General features: G+C 35.8%; 2 protein-coding genes and 1 long non-coding RNA gene across 10 annotated transcripts; 2 read left to right on the top strand and 1 right to left on the bottom strand.

The window, feature by feature from the left end:
* Positions 1–331: 331 nt before the first annotated feature.
* Positions 332–8252, bottom strand: LOC143304205 (omega-amidase NIT2-A-like). Of its 3 annotated transcripts, none has more exons than XM_076626589.1 (5): positions 8115–8252; positions 3275–3459; positions 2714–2882; positions 2206–2518; positions 332–381 (listed from the first exon to the last, which is right to left on the bottom strand). In XM_076626589.1, the coding sequence occupies exons 2-4, from the start codon at positions 3356–3358 to the stop codon at positions 2352–2354; spliced, it is 420 nt and encodes a 139-aa protein (XP_076482704.1). In that variant the 5' UTR covers positions 3359–3459; positions 8115–8252; the 3' UTR covers positions 332–381; positions 2206–2351. The 3 variants fall into 3 exon arrangements, with proteins under 3 accessions (XP_076482704.1, XP_076482705.1, XP_076482706.1); XM_076626590.1 differs by having other exon boundaries at positions 2206–2439; XM_076626591.1 differs by lacking the exons at positions 332–381; positions 2206–2518 and adding an exon at positions 2542–2609.
* On the top strand, positions 4342–10064 carry LOC143304208 (venom serine protease Bi-VSP-like). 6 transcript variants are annotated; one of them, XR_013060917.1, is made up of 7 exons: positions 5127–5843; positions 6351–7036; positions 7365–8861; positions 9074–9169; positions 9246–9524; positions 9600–9868; positions 9952–10063. XR_013060917.1 is itself a non-coding variant. In XM_076626595.1 (3 exons), exons 2-3 carry the CDS (start codon positions 6905–6907, stop codon positions 7518–7520), a joined length of 288 nt encoding a protein of 95 aa, XP_076482710.1. In that variant the 5' UTR covers positions 4342–5843; positions 6351–6904; the 3' UTR covers positions 7521–8857. The 6 variants fall into 6 exon arrangements, 1 of the variants encoding a protein (XP_076482710.1); XR_013060916.1 differs by having other exon boundaries at positions 5137–5843; positions 7365–7706; positions 7829–8861; positions 9600–10063; XR_013060914.1 differs by lacking the exons at positions 5127–5843; positions 6351–7036 and having other exon boundaries at positions 8722–8861; positions 9600–10063.
* A 174-nt stretch (positions 10065–10238) lies between these two features.
* LOC143304209 (uncharacterized) lies at positions 10239–10687 on the top strand. The gene is made up of 2 exons (XR_013060918.1): positions 10239–10315; positions 10393–10687. It is a non-coding gene; the product is annotated as an uncharacterized LOC143304209 (long non-coding RNA).
* The last annotated feature ends 10972 nt before the right edge of the window (positions 10688–21659 follow it).

Here is a 21659-nt window from a genome sequence, read left to right as displayed (position 1 = left end):
CTAAGCATAACGCGAGAGTCGGTCTCGGTATTGTCGAGCATACATTTCCTCTCCTAAATATCTCATAGTGCTACGTCCACTAATACACTGAATCCACTTATAAGAGCCCTGCTCTAACGCACATATCTATCTTAGCTTCGTGCGACAAGTTGTTAATTACTTATTTCTCTCCGTCAGTGTAATCTAAGTGCTGGAAACATATAATTTATAATTCTGTGAATCACAGGGTTATACAACCTCAATCACCCTTATTATCTCAACGGAAATCAGGGGATCGATCAACTCGTGGTGTCGATTGTTATAATCGTAACGGGGATTTACGACCCCCGTTGACGTCTCTCCTTGCGATTGCGTCTCCCCGCGATTGGTCGAAGAAACACTCTGTAATCATAGTTTAACGAAGCATAATTAATAGAAGAGGTAGAGCGTTAAGTGGAGATGATTTAATCACAGTTAAGTAGATAAATCTCTATATTAGTCTCTTTAATTAAAATGTCCTACGTTTTATTTGCGTCATTTTTTTTCTTCATCCAATTTAAAATGTTTAAATAACAATAGCCTATACAATATAATTTTATGTAAAAAAATTGATTATACCATGTTTATTACAGATATTTAACATTTTTGTGTACATACAAAATTTAAATTATACCTCGCTTGAGAACAAAAATTGTATTTGTTTTCCTAACATGTACTAATAATTATTGATCAAACTAGAAAAAGCTGGAGGAGATTACTTAGGAAGATTACTTAGCATCTTATATTCCTGGCAAGAGAAAATGAAAAATTCGTTTCTTCTCTTTGCTTCCCTGTTCCTTCTTTCCTCCTTTTTCCATTTTTACATCGCTTTGTTTTACATCGCAATTTACATTTATTTGTAAAGTTTGAATCTCCTCGATATTGAAGATGTTGAAGCTGCAAGTATGTATTTCATTTTAATCCATTCGAGACCGAGATTTAATTGTAAGACGATACCTAGGTGTCGGTACGATCTGAATGTTTAGTTGGAATGATTCTGTGTTTTACTCTCTCCAGGGTATCCTTTTCATACTTTGATTTTAAATCGATGACAATCTTAAATAGTATGCCTCATATTTTTAAAATATAAAATTATATACTATGTTATTCTATAATGTATTATGTACAGTTATATATATATATATATATATATATATATATATATATATAATATATTGAAATATTCAATATTCTATATTGAAAAAAATATGAAATTAACATGATATATACATTACTACATAAGTTATATATAAAATATGTATATTATACCCTTGCCTACTGACTGATATGAATTTCTTTCGGTCTCGAATACGTTAAAAGAGAGCGCAAAGAAGTCGAAATTACTTATTGTAATTAGTAAAACGACCTGAGAGGCAGACAGATACAAGAAAGAAGGAATATTATATTAGCGGCATTATCATGTTTTTGCTCTCTTTAAGTCTTTCATCGAGACAGACAATCTACAGGTATTAATCGACCAATTTCTCCAAGCTGATAACTTCGAATTGATGTTTATATATAAGAAGTGTTATGTGTTAATCTGTCTAAATGTTTAAAAGGTGTTATAAATTAAATGTTGTTAAACGATACGTAATTGCCTTCTGATCGTAAATTTTACTATCAAGGGGTGTTTTATGTATGCGTAATCATTGTGAATTATAACAATTTATGTGATCGATATTAAAGGTGTTTAAAAGCATGTATTTTTTTCTATATTATTATTCTCCTATATTATTATCCTATATTATTATAGCATTCCTATATTATTATAATATCCAATTACATGTTGATACACAAGATATACAGATTATTATTTATAACGTTTTGGTTTTCTTAATTGAGTCATTCATTTAGTACAAATGATAAGAAATTAGTAATAATTCACAAAAAAAGGATATGGTAGTAGAAATATTATAAAAAAACATTTTCTCTTTTAGTGTAGAGTTACTCCTTCTTACAGACAGTGTCGTACAAATCTGTACGTCTCTGAGAAAATGTAGGTATCTGAGCCCTTACTTCCTCAACAACTTTTACATCTGATAGAAAAAAGAAACATACGAAGTAATAAGTAATGCTTACTAATAAATTCAACAAATACAGAGGAAGATGGCTAAATCGATAAATTAACGAGACTAAAAATTAATTACATCATGGATCTCTCGCTTTTAATTTTAAGCTGTAAATTACCGATATCGGTGACTGCCATATTCTCTTGAGTTTCCAAATCGTAAAGAATCTTTCCCCAGGGATTGGTCAACTGTGTATGTCCCCATGCGACGTAACTTGCTTAAGGAACACGAGCCGGTGATATGCAGGCAACGTATAATTGATTATCATTCGCTCTGGAACGCTGAAGTAAAGACCAGTGCAATGGTCCAGTGGTCATATTGAATGCCGCTGGATATATCAGCATTTGGCAACCTAACCCAGAGAAGCAGGAAATATGAAGCCACCGAATACCAATTATCTTCGTAGTTGCACGGTTCACATTCCATCATTTCTGAATATGCGGGGACAGTCCTCTTATTGTGCTTTTAATTCTTTTATTTGTTTCATTTTCAGCAAATATACTGGTTTTTTAAATTAAGCTTCTTTTTATACAGAGTTACAGATTATATTAATTTTATATAGAATATATTTAAGAAAGATATTTAATTTTTTGCTAGTTAAGTATTGATCGGTTAAGTTACTGTACCTTTGTTCCGATAAATGCGTGCCATTTCCTCGAATCTAATATCATAGCAAATGCCAATACCTATTTTGCAGCCCTTCACATCGAACGTCGTTAGGGAGTTACCAGGACTGAGTGAATCACTCTCTCGAAAAGTAATCTTATTAGGAATGTCGATGTCGAATAGATGTACCTAATAACATAAAAATGTGGTAGCTAATTCTATTGCTGCAACTTTTGTAATTTAATATCAAAGTTACCAACTCCTAAACTTTAATTATTTTTTATTTAATAACTGACAGCGTTTTTATCACTTTCTTTTATTAAAAAATCTTATCATTTAATAATGTTTAAAAAGGAGAAAAAATAAGTATTTTCGTATGTGAAAAATTTATACAACAACAAACACATTACAACAAAAATGGGCGTTTCCCGTATCATAACGTATTTTATAAACCGTAAATTATAGAATTGGTTATAGTATACGTATGTACATATGTATATTCCTAAATTATTCCTAGATAGAGTCACTTTCTTCACCCCAATATTTTCAACTTCAAAGCCATAAAGGAATATATTACTTACCTTTCGGTGTCTTGCTATCAAAGTTCCATCGGGACCCCAAATAGTACAGGTATTGTACAATTTATCGCCCTCTATTTCAGGCATCGTACCACCAACTACATAGATGTTGTTTTCTTTAGCTGCGTTCGATGAAGCAACGCTCGTTTCACCATCAGGAATACTCTCGGCGTATTTTGGAAAGTACTCTGCATTGCAATATTTCAATTAATGAAAAATAACTGTCTTTTGTTCCAACCATAAATTAAATTGAAATGTTTGTCAGTTTTTTATTTTCTAAATTATCAAAATAACTAAGTTTTATATTTCGACTTAATTAAATATGCAATTACTTAGCTAATAGTATATATAATAAATTGTTTCTACAGGTTCAAAATGAAAAATGAATATTTAGAAATACTTAATTACGACAATGCTATTTGTGTTAGCATCAGTGGCTTGTTACTCAACGACTTTGCTAGTACTTTTTGAAACATAAAGTTAGTTTTCAATTAACACTTATACTAGAGGCGGAATTATAAATGCAAAATAATTGATAATACTAATTTATAAGTACCTAATTATTAGTATCTTAAAAAATATATTTATACAAAAATCACGATAATCATGAAAATGGGGAAATCCTATATTCTCGACTCAATTCACAATTTATTTTGTATATTAATTAGATTCCGCGCTCATCAGTACGTACTCACTGGCGACATCGAGAAAATGTATCGGCAATTCCTCGTACGACCAGAGGATCGGAAATATCAAAGGATATTATGGCGCAGCGCGAGTGGAGAAACAGAAACATATGAGCTTAACACCGTAATACTCTTATCATAGAAATAGAAGCAGTCCTCAATTCCCGCCCGCTAACTTCTATCTCCACCGATCCAAATGATCTCCTAGCCCTCACTCCCGGACATTTCCTCATTGGCGATTCATTAATGTGCTTACGTGATCGAGATTTCAGGGACATTCCATCGAACCGACTCTCCAAATGGCAGCATATCCAACAGCTTAAACAACATTTTTGGAACCGCTGGCATAAGGAGTATTTGAACGAGCTAACCAACCGCAATAAATGGAGCAAGGGTGGACACAGCATCCAAAAGGGCACAATCGTCATCCTCAGAGAGGACAACGTTCCCTCCATGCATTGGCCTCTGGGCCGAGTTATCAAGGTTCATCCAGGCGCCGATGGTGTCATCCGGACAGCTACAGTTCAGACGGCAAAGAGCATTTTGGATCGGGGCGTCAAAAGGCTTGTCCCACTGCCAATTCAACCCGATCTCGAGAAACCCGAACAACTAGCCACCGAGACGAAATAAGATGGGAACTTCAACCACACCTCGCTAGTTTGATCGGTACCCTCTCAACGGGGGGAGAATGTTACGCCATGCGGCTTACCATAGGTCATATTCTTAACTATCGATCGCGGCACTATAATGTCGCAGACGGATCGTCGCGTCTGCCCGGCAAACAAACATTATAGTGGCAAGCGCATGGTTCATTAAGCAGGGCGACTTCCAGAAACGTCGACTCGTGGCCCGTATTTTACCTCGCGTAAAAGAATGTGGCGTGATCCGAACGTAGCGGGGGTCGCCTTCCAGAAAAAACGAAAAAAATCGAAAGGCGTTCAGAACTTTTCGAGAAGTCGAACCGTCAACACATGTGGTATGTCGCGCATTACTTATCAACCAAAACGCAGTTACATTTTTTTTGTTCCATTTATATCTTTCTAGTTAATAAGTTGTTGAAATAAACATTAATTTATTTGTGTTAATTCTGTGGAATTTCATTGAACTACCCTTATTATCATAATCGAAATAAGGGGATCGATCAGTTCGTGGTGTCGATTATTTAATCGTAACGGGAACTTACAACTCTCGTTGACGTGCTATCCCGCGATCGCGTCTCTCCGCGAACGGTCGAAACAAAATGATTCACTAAAAACTGTCCTGAATTCCTAAGAAGTTATTTACCGCAAAACTGACAAAGTGTTTATTTAAAAAATGAGGTTGAAGGTAGTCCTTTTCTTTCATTTCATTCATTTTCATTTTCTTTCTTAAGTATGGCTAACACAATATCTAATCAATTAAAATTTTATATTTTCACGTGAAAAGTTTCTTTAGATAATTATTATCAACATGATGACTAACTCTTACGGATTAATACGTGTCTGTAGGGCAATCCGGTGGACTTGATCGGCTTTTTACTTCGAAAGTTGAGTAATCGGTGTCGCTTTCTTACGCATCTTTGAACTGTATAAATGTTTTAAAATTGTTTGATCCAGAATGTACCACACCGAACAATCAAGAAGGCAGGTGCCTTGACTACAGAAAATGTAAACCTCTGCAAGAAATATGGCAGATACAGTACCGTACAGCCACCGATTTTTATAGACGATCAGTGTGCAGATACCAGGGCAATGTTACGATCGTTTGCTGTCCGGACGATCCAAACAAAGAGAAGAGAGAAATTTTAATAAAAACTGTGTATAAGTATAAGGCTTGGCGACCACCATACTGTAGTTTTAGCAACGTCTCTCATACCAGGGTGGTCGATGGTAAACCAGCTGAACTTGGTACGTTTTATGTCTTTCTTTCCGATTAATAATAAGCCATTTACTGCAAAGAATGAACTTTAAAGGCATTAAACAGCACATCAATGTACATTTCAATTAGACTAAATAATAATGCTATGATTTTATCGGTAGTAACTTTACTTATTAACTTGAATTATTTCTTTCTTCTACTCCATGTTAGGAAGAGTATCTTTTTGCTTGAAATAAAAAATTGATATAGGAGTAATAATATGGATAGAGATCAAAAACTGTTAGGGCAGAAATTACACGTTTGAACTTTATAGTTCAGTATAGTTCAAATAGAAATTATATAGAATTATTTAATAATTTCTATTCCAGTGGAATAAAAATTTAATTTCTGTCTTTATCAAATCTCTATTTCAGAGTATTTGTACGTATGTACTTATCGTCTGCTGTATGATCGAATATCGAATAGATAATAATCGTTGTTACTCATTATGTGAGAAAAAATTATGTATATTCACAACTATGACTATTGCATTTTAGGCGCTTGGCCATGGATCGCTGCATTAGGTTTTCGTAATCCCCGAAACCCAGACAAACCACTATGGAAGTGCGGAGGTTCCCTGATAACGGCTAGGCATGTTTTGACCGCAGCACATTGTGCACATATGGATGGAATAGAAAGCATACACAATCATAATATTGCCATTCTTAGATTGGTGGAGGAGGTGCCATTTTCGAGTAAGTCCTCAAATATATATATATATATGCTATTGAGTATTACTGAAGTATCATATCCTGAAATTTCTTACTGTACACATATATTGTGTCATAAAGCGTGTACAATTCTTTCTCATACTTTTGGTCATTCGTTTCCTGCATTTTCATTTATTTTTTTATTTTTCAGGGTACGTATATCCCATTTGTACGAAAGAGCCCCTACGAAAGAGCAACTTTGTCGGCTATAACCCCCTTGTTGCTGGATAGGGAGCATTAAGATATAGTAATTGATATCAATTTTATAATAAAATTAAACAGTTCCAGTCTTAAATATCTTTCTTATTTTCTTCGTAGGACGACCACGACGTAATGTATTAATGGAAGTACAAATGCCAGTGATTAAGAACGCCGAATGCAAAATAGCTTATTCCAAATTTCCTAATGCACCTGATATCACTGATGGTATAATATGCGCCGAACATGCTCAGGGTGGAGAGGATTCTTGTACGGTAATTAAGTTACAGAGTTACTACAAACTATACGGTATCTGAAGACACGTCAATTCGAATTAACATCAAATCGACGTCTTAAACATTAGAAATAATAGATAAACACAATTCAATAGTTTTGCCCACTTCTCACACCTCATTATGGTATTTAATCTAATTTCCTTCTAATCTTAGTTTTGCTCAAAATACATATAACATGTACATTATAAATTGGAGCATTTCAATACACAAGTCAATAGAAGATTATTACTGTATATAAGTATAATTTCAATACAATTCGATCGATATATTTCAGTATCTTTGATTAAAAATTTAACGATCCTTTCAGGCTGACCGCGGCGGACCACTGCTGATACAACATGAATTAACCTCGTATTTAATAGGTATTGTGTCTTATGCTTATAAGTGCGGCACAGCTGGGTATCCCAGCGTTTACACTAGGGTCACATCGTACCTTGACTTCATTCTCCAAGCGATGCAATAATATGATATTACTGTTCCATAAATATCATTGTGTAAAAAACGTAAAGTTGGATTTTCTTATTGTGGAGATAAGAAACAGCTCAAATTTACATTGTTTTGTACGTTACAAATTATAGGCTTAAAATGTACGAAATGTAACTTTGAAACGACACTAATTTTTTACGCACGATAAACCTCCACAACTTAGGTATGTAAAGATGATAAACGTATATTAATTCTATTAATTTGGTAATAATAAACCAACTTTCTGAGAAGTTCTGTAAATTTCGTTTCTGTTGTATCAAGAGAATAATGGAATATTCCACTTAGATCGTATACTTCTTGTATGTACATACAAAATTTTCCGGCTAATCTAAAACACTTCATAAGATAGAGAGCTTCTGGAAATTCGGACACAGAGAGTGCATAAAATACAAGATAAGTCTCGTGTCTTTCAAAATTATTTTTTATTCGCTAAAAACGTCCTGTGTACTCATGCAATCACATGCAACCTCGAAACTTCACTTATTTTTTATCACTTTCCAATTCAATACACTGTTTCTGCATTTTTGACTATATGTAAGAGAAATTTCCATTCAGCCAAAGGTGTACTTACAGATTATAGATTCCTATACGACTCTCGGTAAAAATTTATCCGCACTCCAGATAGTTAAAACTTCTGTCGACCGTATTGATCCATCTGCACTCTTCGTATGACGTCAATATCTGTTCAGTGCTGCTGCGTAGGTTACATTGTGTTACGTCAATTCGTTTGTGACCGTTGCGCGAGTAATGGCGCTTTGCAATGGTGATTTGCAGGAAAACAGTGCAGGATGCTGTGATTCGTTTCTTGTGGTCGGAGGTTATGTTTGATGCCTATATTTATCAAAGATTTAATGCACATTATGGAGAAAGTGTTTTGTCACGAAGTGTGTTTGAATGGGCACAAAAGTTCAAAGAAGATCGCACAAGTGTTATGAAAAAACAGCTGGACGCCCGTCCACATCCACGATGACAACATTGAACGTGCTCATGAACTTATGCTCTATGGAATAGACGAGTGACGCTGGATAATGTGGCAAATCATTTGCAAATCAGCCACGGCTCTGCTTATGCAATAGTGCACGACAGATTTGGGTGTTAAAAAGTTTGTGCGAGATGGATGCCGAAAAAGCTGATGAAAAGGTGAAGACGACGATGCATTCGTGGTTCGCAGCTCAGCCCAAAACATTTTTTAATGAGAAAATACGAAGGTCGTTCAGCAAATGGACAAAGTGTATACAGAAATTGAGTGATTATGTCAAAAAATGATGTATGTCTTTTTTGACAATTGCTTAAAATAAATTCTACACCGACAGAGCGGGTAACTTTTTACTCACCCTCGTAAGACACTTAAATTTCCAATCTATTATGATGAATAAAAGAGCTTATACTATTAAATCTAATTGTATTTTGTTGCATGAGAGTACACGTGTATGTGATGTACATTACCTTCATATCCCCTTGAACGCTTCAATATTGCGCATATATACTATATTTTGTACAGCTTCTATAAAATTTTGTATGTTTGTTTAGGCTGTTAATCTAGAGGCTGGAGTACAAAGAAGTGGCACAATGATGTGGGCTGATGACATTTATAATTATCAAGGAATCACCCCTACATTCGCTCAGGTATATATCGTTGACTATAATGTATTTAACATATATGATTGTTAGAATATTAATAATTAATTTTTAATTCTATCAGAATTTTAATGAAACTGTCCCTTGGGAAGGAAGAACTGATACCTTGATATCACGGTTTGTACATCCTATATGTACGACAAATTTTAGAACATTATATAACGAAGAACCAGATCGTCGTGGCCATGTGATGTGAATAAAAGGACTTGAATTTGATGATATTTTTATAATGTCAGATAACATAACTAAGTATCTTCACAGTAAGATAGGATGACATGGTTTACATGATCTTAATGTTGTTCACTTGAGTGATGATATTATAAGGAAAAGTGTAATATCACAGGTAGGATGATTCATAATTTAGAACTACTAACTCATGTATGTATTAAAAATTAAAGAAATATATTAAATTTTATAGGATATTTATGTTTAGTAACCAGTAATTCAGAGATTGGTATTCATGGTTACTATAACGAGGCTGTAGAAACGCACCCTTTCTTCTTTGCAAATGGTCCTGTATTTATGTCTAAGCCGAAACTGGAACCTCTGAATAATTTAGATTTATTCTTGTCATTTTCTAAAATACTTATCTACAGTATACCATAAGGAATGATACCGTATCACACCTAATCAAGTGCCTTAAGAAACATCAACAGGATATCACAGTAATCCCTTATCGACTGATATGTAAGTAAAAGTTATGTGTCATTGTTATACACAGTTATGTGTTAGTGTTATACACAGTTATTTATCATTTTCTATTAATTCAGTTGTAGCCACTACAATATCTATGACACCGGTAGTAATTATAAGAACAATAATGATGTTCTATAAGAGGAAATGATGATTAGGAACAAAAACTTACAGGTAAGTCAAAGTATATGTTATTTGCCATTTGAAAAGAAAGTTACTAACTTAGAATTTTTTGATAAATAATAATTGTGCAAAATATATTGGATTTCAAATTTGTCAAAAATTGAAATTTAAGAAGCATTGTAATAATATAACATTAATATTTTGATTTTTCAGGAGATATCATGCGGTGGATGGATAACATGTAAAAAATATTAAGCAGTATATGAATTTTCATATTGCGTAGAGATAACAAAATGAATTTTAAAAAATGTCGACATGGTAATAAGAAATAGCATCATGACAAAGAATATATAACCACAGTTTCATTTTTTATAAATAAAAATTTGTTGTTCCAGATTTTGAAATATAGTGAAACGTTTAATTAGTATCTTAATATCTTTAAATAATTATTATTTTAGAATCAATTGTAATTGTATCATACGTACTTTTGAATTCGTGCAAGAACATATGTAATTTTGAAGTAGTTATTATTAGGAAATTGTTAGACGCGAACAGTATGCGAAAAGTTAGTATGCAGCGTAATAATTATCAATCAAAACACAAGAATTAAATTCTTGAGGAAAAAATTTCCGGAATTTCTTATTTACACGATTATAAAGAAATCCATAATAAAAAGGAGCTGCTTTCTAATACTTCTCTTCCTTGTAATGCCTATGTTAATGATAACGAGGTTCGACTTTTTGTTTTTAGAGGGATACTGGAAAATTTGAAAGTACAGTACCATTGGGAAGAAAATCACGATATTGAAAACGATATTTGCAAGTAAATTTCCAAAACATCTGTTTTCAAATTTTCGCTTTCTATTTCACATTAAAAGAAAGGGCTGCCTTCTTTCTCTGCAAGACAAAACAAACATTCTGAATCTCGTATCAATGAATGATGTCAATAAGTTATTTTTCTTTTCAGATTGAACAATATTCCAGATTTATTCATAATTTCATACTACGCGAAGAATAGACTTTCATAGGTATATAAAGGAAATATTAAGTATAGGAAAACTCTTTTTCGTTGTAGGTGACATATGCTTCACGGTTAAACACGTGTATTTTTGAACACATATAAATGAAAAAGTACTCTTATGGAGAAAAAGAATTGATACCTTCGATTGACATTAGATAATGTATATAAACTTATGAACAATCACTATCAGTTTGTATTTTAGGTGCACACGCAGATTTGTTGGAGTTCTTATAAAATGTACATCCTGTACGAACGTTTTATTCTTCCAAATTTTACGATACTATGTCTCATATAATAACTATATGGATTAAACGTAATATAAATGATCCGAAAATAGACTCGAACGACATTAATTGTCTTTCTATTTATACCAATATCGAAAATACAAGTAAAGCTGGAGCAATAGTATGCAAGAATGGACTATTTATTATTTTAAAGCAAATCATAGCATATTCAGAATGCACAGTATTATCATGAAATGTAAATGAATCAGTTATAAACGAACGATTTTACTGTAAAATCATTGCCTCCTTTTTTTCATCTGAAATATAGCAGCAATGAGTACATTCTTTTAATATATAATAAAACGAGATATCTTTATAAAGTTACATATGTCATCACTGGTAACTGTTATCTCGTATGACACCAAATATACCGTTAGTATGGAATGATATTTTTATGAAGATATACTTTAATGATAGATTTTATGAATGAAACGTTATATAAGAAAAATTATCTCTTGTTATTCTATGAAGTGTAGTAGCTAATGAAGATTAATTTTACGAAGTATTAGAGCAAAAGAGAATTAAAAAATTAAAAAGATCTAAATAAGATTGTTCGTGTGGCTTAATTATCTCAATTCTGGTACACCACTTGTTACATTCTAACTAATTAGCGCTAAACAATAACTTGCAAATATTAAAGATATTAACACCTTAATATTAACACCTAAAGGTTTTCAGGAAATTTTATAATATTTGATTATTGTATATCTAGTCATTGATTGATAAAATTTCTTGTATAAGCATAGATCGAGGTTGACGTCATACGCAGATTGCATTACAGGTATCGTTTTAATTTATTTTATGGCTAGAATCATTTGAATATTATACGAATAATTATTTCCATTCGAACGATTAATAAATCACGTACCTATAAAAGATATATTATGAAAAAGACGTGACGAAACAAAAAAATATTGGAAATTCCGTTGTCATTAGATCAATTATTTTTGCAATGATTTTTATTTCCATGTAATTACATATGAAATGGGTAATTCATTAACATCTCCTCGAATCGAATATAATTCGTTACACTTCACAACGATTCAAATAATGGACGGGAAATATATAATAACTTTCCTGTCCTTGCGTTAAAATAGTACTGTACAAATCAGATGATACAGGAAATACCCAAAAAACCCAATTACATCCACATTGCATGACAGCACACTTGCAATGGATTTTTGTGATTTCAATGTCACAGACAATGACACAACTAATCAGAACACGTTCGAGGCTATAGACATTGAAATTACCGCGTGTTTAATACGTTTAAAGCATAAATCTAAATTTCACGCGATTATTTCTTTGTACATTGTGAAACTCTTAAATTATCTTAATCGAATAAATAATCCTAATGTAATAAAACATCTTGAAATAGACCTAGATATCTGAAACAGAAACTCGAAGGATAAGAAATCCTAAAAGGTACTAATCCTAAAATAACAAACTCCTAAATAATAAACAAGTGATAAAACCTGTTATAAATAATAAAGCTTACCTGGAATAATCAAATCCTAACTAATCGAAAATAAAATAAGGCAAGCAATTCTTAATCTTTCAAGTAATTTTTCCGAAAACACAGAAAGATAGAGAAATTAAAAAGACGCAGCACAAATTGCAGCACAATGAAAGTTTCAGAGCGATGAATACGATCGTATTAAACTAAATAATTTTCAAAAGTGAAATTACACTGAAACGTATATCGATGATATTTGTCATTTCTACGATCTGTTTCGCTTGATCGTGCTTCTTTTCTGATGTAAATTCAATTTATAATACGAACTAAGTTTCCTTTATTATTATTAGTCCTGCGTCTTTTTAATTCGTCACTTCTTTTATTTCAGAACAATGACGGGCTCCAAGATGCTGTTCGGATGTTTGGCGTTAATTGCTTTTCTGCATCCATTAGTTCACGTTTGTACTTCGAGTAGTACAGCTCAAGGTTTGTACTTCGAGTTGTCTTTTTCCATGCACTTCAAATTCCAATACGATCTGGTCACGTGGCCTTCGTACAATTTCGAAATTTTACCTGTTTGGTAATCGTCAATGAAAAAAGAAGTTATGCGTGACCTCAACACATTGAAACAATTTTTATGATTTTTTATTTGCCGGTTGGTCAGCAAGTTAATGGAAAAATTTCACTTAACTATTCGCGTTAATTTCTTCGGTTTAACTTTTGGGAAATGCTTCGTTAGCTTCGGGAATATTCCAACGATTCGTTTTACGTACAAAATAAGCATGATAAGTATTACATAACGGTAATGTAATATCGGAATATATTAAAGGTGTAATTTTGTCCGATTAATTATAATTTATTAATAATGGATTGAAAATACAGATATTAGTTAGACAGAGAAACGATGTTTGATTAACAGGAAAACTAAATGCAACGCTCGTATTTACAACAAATAACTTGACAACTATTTGGTAACTCTCTCTCTCTCTCTCTCTCTCTCTCTCACACTAGCAACTCTAACACTCGACAACGCTCGCAACTCAATTCTAACGACTCTATGCTTCGACGTCTCGATCAACTCTGATTCTCGCAACACGCACACTTTTCGATTCGCCTTGAATAGCGAAACCGTCCTTCTTCTAACGTTGTCTATTGTTTCCCTCATACCTATGTAAGAACTACCAACTACGTGCCTTTAGTCACGTAGGCACTTTTAAATGTAAACGAACCACAGAAACACGACGTACACGGTTTTTCTATTTTCAGCCGATCTCCAATCAAAGCTATTCTACGATATTACAATCGGCCTTTCCTGACAATCACATCTGCCCTCAGATGTGCTCATCATCGCCGCTCGCACTTACATCACTATCGTCAGCATTCCACCATTTCATGTGATCGAATGCCGTGGAAGTTGTACGTGGCCCTTCGTGCTCCCCCTCTCGCTGCACTATGTATCGGTCATTTCGCAGGACTTTTATCACCCGATACGGTCCAAGAAACTTCGGATGCAGCTTTAGCCCGGGACCCCTCTGCATCCTCTCGATTGCCACTAGATCTCCCGTCCTGTATGCTGTCGCCTTCTTGCGTCTCCTGTTATACGCCCGCTTGTTTCGGATTTGGATCTCCTCAATCCGTATCTTTGCGTCCGCACGCAGCTGATCTCGTTCCTCTTGAAACACCGCGGCCTATTCGTCCTCGATGCTACTGCTCCTCTTTCGCTCTTCCTCTATCTTCCTCTCCGTTCTTTGTTTACCCATTTCACTCTTGTCAGGGGCTTTGATCGTCGTGGCAGCATCGTGACATTTTCGTAGGCTCGGTTCGTACATGGAAGACGTTAACAACTTACCATCTACCGAGACTATGATCTCTTCTTTTTCGAAGGTCTTCACGTTCATCGTGTCCTCGACAATCCCATCGTCGTCCTCGTCATCCACATCCTCTGTATATCGAATCTTCGTATCGATATTATTGGAGGGATTCCGCACGTGCGACTTCCCTTGTCTTTTCGTTCGCCTTGCATTCACTCTCTTCGAGTCTATCCGAAAACTTGAAACAACCCTCACACCCGCAACGCTATCCTTCTCAGTAAATTCGCAAATATCATCAACAACATCCTGCTGCTGTTGTTTAGCCAGATTCTTCCTCCTCGTGATGTTCGCTAAGTCCTCCTGCTGGCCGCAAGAATCCGACGAGGACACCATCTCGTGGTCCACTTTACCAATCACCACGTGTCTTGCCACTATTCTCCGTTCCTCCGACACTTGCTGCACAGCTGCCCGATACTTCTTCAAAACTTCTGCTAACTCTTCTTTATTTTCTTCCAATTGCGACAGTAGCTCAGTTCGTTCGCGACTAGCTACATTAACACGATCTTCTGCTTCGGAACGTTGCCGCAGTACTTCCTGCAACGAAGCCTGCGTCTCATTCGGTTCTTGCTCCAGTGCCTGTTTCGCTTTAACTGCAACTGCTCTAGCGCATTCTGCATCTTCTAACTGGTTCTTCAGCTGTCGTAAAGCTGCTTTACCCGTCGAGTCACCTTTCGATCTCTCCAGCATCGTTTGAGCGTCTCTTAGCAATGCTTTGGTTCTCTTCAAATCTCTTTTTAGCCTATGTTGCATGTCCTTAACGTGTGACAAATCTATCTCACTCGCCTGTGTCTCTACATCTATCTTGAGGACTTCCGGACACTCATCGGGATTTTCGTCCTTTATTCTACTAATAAAAGATTCTCCCCCTTTTATACTTATTTCAACAGTGTCCAAAAAGTCTGCGCCAATAATAAGCGAATGTTGCATCACTGTGTCTCGAACTACGTGTATGGTTATACAGTACGACTCATTGTCTATAATAATGTTCGTCGAAAATTTCCCGAGCGTAAAATTCCTTCCGGAACCGACACCGCCAAATCCAACGATTTCCCGACTTAATCTGGACGCTCCGATTTTCACATGCTGATCTGCTCGCATTAGAGTCAGCTCACTACCGGTGTCTATCAACGCGCTCAATTCGAAATTTTCCATCTTAACATCCTTACCACGCCTTGTTTGTAACGACCGAAACACGCTGTAAACTTTTTTTGAGGGCTCACCCAAATTGTCGCAACTTGATGCGATGTGTCCGTACTCCCTACATTTGAAGCATTTAGGTCCTCTCGACTTGCTCGGACACTCCGCACACACGTGCTCCGCATCACCGCAATTGTAGCATCGCGCCTTCCTCGCATCTCCAGATCGACCGGGTTCCTTGTTCCTCTCGGTTTCGGACAGCTTCGCCACCGGCTTTACCCTGCTACTCTTCGGCTCCTCAAATTTCGTCCTCATCTCCATATCTCTTTTTATCGCTTCGTAGCGCCTGAAACGCTCTTTTAATTGCTCGATATTCCTGGCTCCGTATAGCACAGTCTTGTTCGCGACCTCGTCGGGAATGCCTTGAATAATGTAGTCTATCAAGGATTGCGTATCAACCCTTCCTTGTTTTGCAATCCCGCACATGTGATACATATATTGTTGCAGACTCTCATCTGCTTTCTTCTTTCTATGGGATAACTCGCCATGTATCTGTTGGTCGCTTACTACATTTTCAAACTCATTCCTCAACGCCTCTTTTAGCTTTGCCCAGAACTTCGCGCATCGCTCTTGTCGTACGAAGGCCTGAGCGGAGCCTGCGAGTAATTTCTTAGCATAGGCCACCATGTGGGCGTCTGACCAACCCCACACTTCTACCATTTCCTCGAAGTCTTCCACCCACTGATTTACACTCAGCAGATCATCCCCGCTGAATTTCTCTAATGAGTCTTCCACGTCTTTAAGACTCAACATCGAACCGACGCATACCTTCTGGTGATACTCATCGCGGTCCTGATACACCGCTCGCGTGCCTCTCCTGTATTCTCGCGCGCCTTGTTTATCGTCCTCCCCTTCACTTTCGTCGGAGCTCTCTTCTTCCGACGATACATCGTCTCCTTCTAGGGCCGCCTGTAGCCGCGCGCGTAGTTCGGATTTTCTTCCCGTTACCTTCAACCCCAAGCTAACGAGACGCGCTCTCAGCTCTTTCGTCCTCAGCTTCTCAAGGTCTTCCTCTCCCTCTTGACTGCGTTCGGCTCTCTGCTTGCTTCTTAGATCTCGCTGGTTTGTTGGTTCTTCGCCACGCTTCGAATCCTTAGGAGTAGATCGACCAGGTTTGCACGCTCTGTTCAACCTGGCAACCAGCACTGATCTCGCACCGGATATAGGCAGATTCATCTGTGCGAGCTTACTCCTCAGCTCCTCCAGCGTCAAATTCTCTTCACCCGACAATCGTTCGTCTTCAACGTTTGCCATTTTATTCTATTCTTTTCTACTCCCGCACAAATAGCTCCGTTCAATCGTATCGTTTCTCTGTCTTATTCAATCCCGGACGAGCCCCCACTTGTAATATCGGAATATATTAATAATGGATTGAAAATACAGATATTAGTTAGACAGAGAAACGATGTTTGATTAACAGGAAAACTAAATGCAACGCTCGTATTTACAACAAATAACTTGACAACTATTTGGTAACTCTCTCTCTCTCTCTCTCTCTCTCTCTCTCACTAGCAACTCTAACACTCGACAACACTCGCAACTCAATTCTAACGACTCTATGCTTCGACGTCTCGATCAACTCTGATTCTCGCAACACGCACACTTTTCGATTCGCCTTGGATAGCGAAACCGTCCTTCTTCTAACGCGTTTTTAAAACGCGATGGCGCTATCACTTTCTAAAAGCGTCGTCTTTACATTTCCGATGGCCACGGGCACATCCGACTGCCAGATATACAATGTATTATAAGAGTATCATTACCATACTTTTCATGAAAAGAGCAATTTTTCTTGATAACTATACTCTGTAACATAGATTGAAGTCGCTGATTTGATCCCTCTGATATCGTTGTCTTATGAGAGTCTCGCCTGGTCTTGATTGGTTCTGTTGACTCTTATCGTTGTGAAAAATCGATTCGTTGTGTACCTTTTTTGTATAGAGAATTATTTTGTGGTAGAATATAATGTTGTAATATTTGTGGTCTTTACTTTACTAATTTTGTCACTGAGCCGCTCTTTGGTTCGTTGAGCGATTCATATTCCGCATATATTCCGTACTTGCTTCGCTTGGTACTTTTATAATTTTCGCACTTACAATAAAAAATTTAATTCTTAACAGATTAAAGATTTAACTTCTTGCTTTATAGTGTACCATAATTTTTTTTTTTCTTTTTTTTTGTATAGGTTATGTGATCCATAGTTTGAGTAAGTAGTACATATATATATATATATATATATATATATATATATATATATATATATATATACGTGACAAGCTTTCATTTCAATCTATATTTAAGATTAATATTTTATCAGTTTCTGTTCGTAACAACATCGAAGTAGTCAATAAGTTTGAAGAGTATAATTAAGGAAGTTATGAAGCAAGAGGTTAAGAACAAATTCTTAAAGAGGTTATGTACAACTCAGTAGTACTGCTTTACATTACTTTGCGAATTACTTTTCAAGCATAAAAATAGTTTAACAGCCACTTATAGTTACTTCCTTACCATTACATTCATTAAATTCGTTTGATTTTGTAAACAAAATAACCACGCTGACCAGTCTCTTATTTAAAATAGAATTATTTTGTCATATATCCAACAGTTTACTTTCTCTTCGCTTTGTCTCGTATTACGACTTTATAACGGTGTTTCTTTAAACTTTAAACGATCGTAATAAATGTATTTACGGACGATGACTGATATCTGATCTGTGTTAAAGTTTCAACTAATTAGTGCCCCGTTACTTTGGACGTTATGAAATGTTGTATAACCAAAGACTTATCTTCTCTTTTGGTAGTTGCATAAGAGAAGACTGAGCCATTGAAACGCTCGAATAGATTAGCTGATTCGCTTAACGTATTTTTACTTCCGACGAGCTAAACACAAGCGCAGAAAGCACATAAGGAATAATACAGAAACGTCAAACGTATACAGAAATATATTTCGTAAAAGCATTAGTACGTAACATGTCTTTATAATTCTATTTATGTATAGTAAAATGGCTTGTGTCCATTTTCATGAATTATAACTGACATTTCAAAGCATTCATGTAGATATGTAATTCTCGTTAATTAATAATTTAACAATGCGTCATGAAACGTATCATTTTCGTTTCTTCCTTTGTTTCGTTATACACAGGAACGAATTTGTAAATAAAGATGTATAATCAACGATAACATATGACAGCGAGTATAATAACTGTCAGCAAAGGAAGAGGTCGGTAAAATGATTGTGGTTGATTTTAGTGTATCGGTAAATAAGCTTTGACAGACGTTGCCGGGGGACTCGGTGTCGGTGAAACCGCGTCGATGAAATGATTGTCAGTAATTTAAAGATAACCCAATTTATTGATCTGTCTCCCCTTCATGGCGTTGTACGTCTCTCTATAAAACATATTCTACCTCGGAGGGCTGAAAAATTTAACTTGGTCTCACTGGACTGTAAGTAAGAAAATTGAAATGCAAAATCCACGTGTGAGCGCAACGGTTTAGATGGAAAGTTCGATAGGACAATTATGTATATTAGCCTGAAAGAAAGCTCGTGGCTTCGCACGCAACACGTAATTTCCCTCGCTGAAATAATCCTATTACAACGATACGATTTAAAATTTTCCTTAACAGACCTCGCAATGCAATTCTTCATCTACAATTTTTTATTCGGCCTGAAACAAGAGACTTTCGAAGCCTTATAGAGTCTCGCGAATCTAAAAGTCAGGTTTCAACGTATTTTCGCGTCTTATTCTATAATACTGAAGACATTAAAGGTGTTAACGATTACTGTCTCGCTATGTACGTACATCAAACGAGTACTTACGTAAGAGACGAATGGAAATGGAAACAGCCGAGAATAATTGAAGATAATTTGAATACGTTCCAGGCTATAATACAATTTCTCGTGAACCGTAATTGATTCGCAGAAGGGAATTGCTGCTTCTCACGACTAGCAAAGTGTTTCGCGAAAAAAAAAAAAAGAAAAATGGTATCGGAAGGATAGGAAAAAAGCGGTGGCCTACATCAAGCAATCTTCATGCCGATAATGCATTTATTATTCAGTTCGTTCATTTTCTATCGCGTAACAGACACTGGGATAACTGACAGAACGAGCGTATAAATCTTGCATCTCTCAACCTGACTTCTCCCAATTCGTATACTTCCATCCTTCGTATAAGTGACAATGAATCAGAAGAGTTTCATAGCAATATTGAACAACATACAGTCAACTACAACACCATTAGATACATCCACCATACAGTCAACTACAACACCATTAGATAACAGCAATACAATAGATTATAATTTTCTACGTGTCATTGATTCATCGTCATCATTTTCCATTTTTTTAGCATATGTAAAAACGTATCTGACGTAATCTTACCTCGCTCTTTGAGTACAAAAATCCATTCAAATGAAACAAAGGGAAAATAAATAAGAAAACAAACACTCACATACGAATCTTCATTACATAACTGTATGTACTCCTCGAGGTATAATTACTCAGACACGTTACAGCGTACCTTCTTCGTTCCCTGATGGCTGATGTTGATCGTTGACGTTTATAATGAAAGAATTTCGTCAACGGCGCCATCTGGATCCTTGTTGAAAAATTAAAATAGCCGCAACAGCACCATTAAGCTCATCACTCAGAGTAGCGTTTGTTCGTGAGTCGTGGAGGAATTATTATCATCAACGACATAAATTTTACCAGTTCCGGTAATGTTCTTTATATGGTCCAGGCACTCGAACTCGCAACATCGCTCTCCAACACGGAATTTCTTGCATGTCTGTAGTAAAAAGAAATCGATCAATTGTACAGATCAATCGTCACTCGACTGCTCGAGAATTCAGATCATCCAGAGAATAGAATAGAGACGTGGAAAAATGTAGTGCGATCATCGCAGTGGGAGGAAATAGGGGGATAGGGACCAAATGAATGAACGAGATGTTAAGGACAACTGACGATAAGTTCTTCTTTTGTCGAGAATTGCATGTTTGTGAATGGTTTGTGGGTGGTTAGGTGGAGAGAATTGAAGAGTTTGGAGGTGACTGGAAGAGTGTTTTGGGCAAGGTAGATTGCAGAATGGTTGCGGTAGCATTGTGTTAATTATGGGTTTGTACATGTAATCTTTGTATGTATCACTACATACAACCTAACGTATATTTTTAATAATACATCAGAGTTTTAGTTATTTCATAGCTATGAATTTTATACTCTATAATCTTGACGTTTTATTTCACAGAAGCGTTTGAATATCCATAAAAATTAAATGAACCAATGTATTCATTATCTTATAGAGAAGATAATGAGAATATATTATTTTTAATTATGTTCCAATTATTTATCATGATCCTGATTTCCTTATTCTGAAAATTTGAAAGGAAGTTTTGTAGTTTGATACTTTCAGCGACAAAGGGTCAATATTGCTTTAGTATATTTCGTCACATATACATGTATATCTATATGTCGGAGATGAAAGGACACCGAAACCTTTGGATAGCCCCGCAACATTGCAATCTAAAGTCTACTATAACTGTAACTAAACTATTGTAGTTATTCAATCCGATTGTAATTGTTCGAGATTAGTGACGGTGAGCTTTGGCTCGAGGTGACAGTCTGTCGCCCAACGTAGCCGCGGTCAAGGGATGAACGCTTTGCCTAACAAAGGTATGGAGTAATTCTATAGCTCTCCTTAAAAGAAGTATTCGTGGCGACACGCGACAGTAAACATTCCAACGGTTTCTGTCCCGTGGCTCGCCACACGCAGACCCTATTCTTCGAGTAAGATGATTGCCAGATGTCGATGCGTCTCCGCAGTACATGTTCGGCTAGCCCGAGGG

This window comes from Bombus vancouverensis, unplaced genomic scaffold, assembly GCF_051014615.1.
Source record: "Bombus vancouverensis nearcticus unplaced genomic scaffold, iyBomVanc1_principal scaffold0026, whole genome shotgun sequence".
NCBI lineage: Eukaryota > Metazoa > Arthropoda > Insecta > Hymenoptera > Apidae > Bombus > Bombus vancouverensis.
Note: the sequence above shows the minus strand (reverse complement) of the source record. Positions and strands in the feature narration are given on the sequence as shown.